This window comes from Helobdella robusta (genome assembly GCF_000326865.2).
Source record: "Helobdella robusta unplaced genomic scaffold HELROscaffold_71, whole genome shotgun sequence".
Classification (NCBI taxonomy): domain Eukaryota; kingdom Metazoa; phylum Annelida; class Clitellata; order Rhynchobdellida; family Glossiphoniidae; genus Helobdella; species Helobdella robusta.
Genome location: NW_008705401.1, coordinates 162,012 through 165,198, shown reverse-complemented (window position 1 = coordinate 165,198; position 3,187 = coordinate 162,012). Strand labels below are relative to the sequence as shown.

The following is a 3,187-nucleotide window of genomic DNA, read 5'->3' as shown; positions in this document are numbered from 1 at the left end:
GACGGAATGAATGATGGAATGAGTAAATAGACGAACGAATGGATAAATGAAAGAGAGAACCAATCCAACCGATCAACCAACAAACCAATCAGGTCATCAAATAACAATCAAATCAGGGACGTCATCGGCGGCCATAGCGTACGGAGGAGGTTCGCTGATTGGCTGAACGAACATCGTGACGTCATTACCGTTATCACCCACATCTATAATCACATCCTTATTTTTATTTTTCTCGCCATTTTCAGCGCCCTCATCCCCTTTTAACTTTTTTTTATCATCATCATCATCATCGCCATCGCCATTTTTTTTCCTTCGGTACTTCCTCCAGCAATTTTGAATAACTTTTGCCGCGTAATTTTCCCTCTGTCTGCGTTGGGTGCTGCTGATTGGTTGGTAGTCTTTCCGGTCTGGACCCTTCTTTATGTCGGCCAGATCGTCTGCCACCTCACCAGTCCCCAGGTAGTTTTTCGTCAGGGCATCTAGGATGTCTAGACAGTGGACCTGTGTGTGTGTGTGTGTGTGTGTGTGTGTGTGTTTGTGTGTTTGTTTGTGTGTGTGTCTGGGATATGTGTGTCGTGTGTCTGGGATATGTGTGCGTGTGTTTAAATCATAAAACATGATAAATAAATAATTCAATCACGTCTTTTTTTAATAGCAAATATGAAAACATCTGAACAAAAAAAATATACCACAAAAATACCAAAAGATAAATACCCTATCGTTCTCACAGATCGGTATATTGAGAGATACGAGTTTGAAAGTATTCGGTGCCGGTAGTCGAAGCGGTGCTTCCAACTCGTCGACAAACCGACTCAAATCGGATAGAGGGATGTACTGGGAAGCGTTTTCGTCAAACTTTTCCCAAATCTCATAATACATGTCAAAGTCGTCTTGCGTTAGGCCCTGAATGGTTTAATGGTTAGCAAGTTGGCTGATTGATTAACTAGTTGATTGATTGACTGATTAGTTGATTGATTGGTTGATTGATTGATTGATTGATTTCACACACATACACACTCACAACCAATCTCTCTCTCTCTCTCACACACACACACACGCTACGCACATCCCAATCAATCACACCTCCAAACCACTCATTTATCCATCCATCCAACCTGCTGAACATCTTCAGTGGCCTGAGAAAAATTCTCCAGAATGACGGCTATGTACATGTTGATGACCACCAAGAAGCTGATGACCAAGTAGGTGACGAGGAAGACCACGGCTTGCCCGGAGTCCCCGCAGTCCCCGTTCGGCCGAACATCAGAGGGGGTCTTGTCGCAGTCTTCCTCGTTCATTAGGCCCGCCAGTACCCCGTCCCAACCTTTCAAGTGGGGCCGAAAGAATGAATGAATAGATGGATGGATGGATGGATGAATGGATGGATGGATGAATGAATGAATGAATGAATGAATGAATGAATGAATGAATGAATGAACGAACGAACGAACGAACGAATGAATGAATGAATTGATGAATAGATTATTAAGCAATTGATTGAATAAATGAATGAATGCATGAATGAATGAATGAATGAATGCATGAATGAAAAAACAAATGAATAAACAAACGAATTTTACAAAAAAAAACATTCAAATGAAAGAGCAATTGAATCCTTAGAATGACCTGCAGATGTAGATATCTGGAAGAGGATAATCATACTCCTGAAGAAAGTCTCGAAATTGAACATATCATCAATGCCTTTGGTGTGTTTTACGTGCATAAAAAAGGACATCCCGAATATCGAGTAGATAAACATGACGAGGAAGAGCAGAAGACCGATGTTAAAGAGAGCCGGCATGGATACGGCCAGTGAAAATAGTAGCGTCCTTATTCCCTTGGCCGATTTCACGAGTCTGAGAATTCGCCCGACCCTGAAGACTCTAACAACTCGTAGCAGGGTAGGTGAGATGGGAAGGTTATCAACCTGGTCGCTAACGAAGAGAGAGGCTGGAGAGTGTTGGAAGGATCGGTAGTAACGTTGGCGAGGTTGTTGTAATTATGAATATATTAATTATTATTTCATATTTATTATTATAATATAATAAAAATAATTATTATTATAATTATTATTATTATCATTATATCTTAGCATCGTAAACCACAGCTTGAATCCCATGCATATCTTATATGCAATTGTCAACATAGCAAAGACACAATGCAAGCAAATTATATTACACACACATTGAATGTGATAGACCGGGATCTGTACACACACACACACACACACACACACACACACACACACACACACACATACACACGCACGCACACGCACAGACACACGTTTACTGACTGGCTACAGACGAGATGACGACGATGAAGTCGAAGACATTCCATGGCTGCTTGAAGTAGTATTGTCGCAAGCTCAGAAGCTTCATGACGCACTCCAAACTGAAGATGCCCACAAAAACCTGGATCACGTGATTATGACGATTGTGACGTCATTCATTGATCATTGATGGTAGTAGTATTGAATGAACGTATAGGCATGACTGAGCGAAAATGTGAATGAACGAAACGAACGAACAAACAAACGAACAAACATACAAACGAACATACAAACGAACAAAAATAACCTGATTAATCCAGTATAGTGCTTTGGTGAGTTCTTCCGACTGGTCAAAATGTTCGATAGCCATCGTGGTCATGTTTAAAAGGATGATTAACATGATGAAGATGTCGAATTTCTGGCTGGACGTTATGTAGAAGAGGATCAACTGGAATTTAATCTGTCGATCATGCGGTTTGGATGGTGTCGCGAAATTATAACAAATTATAATTATCAAAAGATTGATTGGTTGGTTGGTTGATTGATTGATTGATAGAATGAATGGTTGAATGATTGATTAACTGATTGAATGATTGATTCACTGATTGATTGACTGATTAAAAGAATTGATTCCCTCAACCTTTGGTTTAGGAATTGGTTTCTGTGGCTGCTTGGAGCCCAACTTCTTCATGGCGTTGTAGTACTTTTTCTGATCTTCAGTCATCAGCATTTCTAACGAGCCACCGGCCTGAGTATTTTTTAAGAGGTATTCTCACGTGTATTTATTGGTATTCGTAAACACAGACACACAGACACACACACACAAATATACACACACACACCAACCGACCTTTTTCTTTTGCATATTAAAATTTTCTATGATGACGCCAATGAAGAGGTTGAGCGTGAAGAAAG

At 40.3% G+C, this 3,187-nt stretch overlaps 1 protein-coding gene across 1 annotated transcript in view; it reads right to left on the bottom strand.

Moving 5' to 3' along the window:
- Positions 1–273: 273 nt before the first annotated feature.
- Positions 274–3,187, bottom strand: part of HELRODRAFT_119038 (hypothetical protein) — a gene marked incomplete at both ends in the record, with an annotated part of 17,217 nt that continues 14,303 nt past the window's right edge. Inside the window, 8 exons of the mRNA XM_009031236.1 lie at positions 274–501; positions 715–903; positions 1,116–1,324; positions 1,627–1,950; positions 2,297–2,414; positions 2,580–2,732; positions 2,913–3,020; positions 3,123–3,187. The exon at positions 3,123–3,187 is cut by the window's right edge and continues 73 nt beyond it. Of these exons, the coding sequence (XP_009029484.1) occupies positions 274–501; positions 715–903; positions 1,116–1,324; positions 1,627–1,950; positions 2,297–2,414; positions 2,580–2,732; positions 2,913–3,020; positions 3,123–3,187 (1,394 nt within the window). The remainder of the gene's footprint in view (positions 502–714; positions 904–1,115; positions 1,325–1,626; positions 1,951–2,296; positions 2,415–2,579; positions 2,733–2,912; positions 3,021–3,122) is intronic.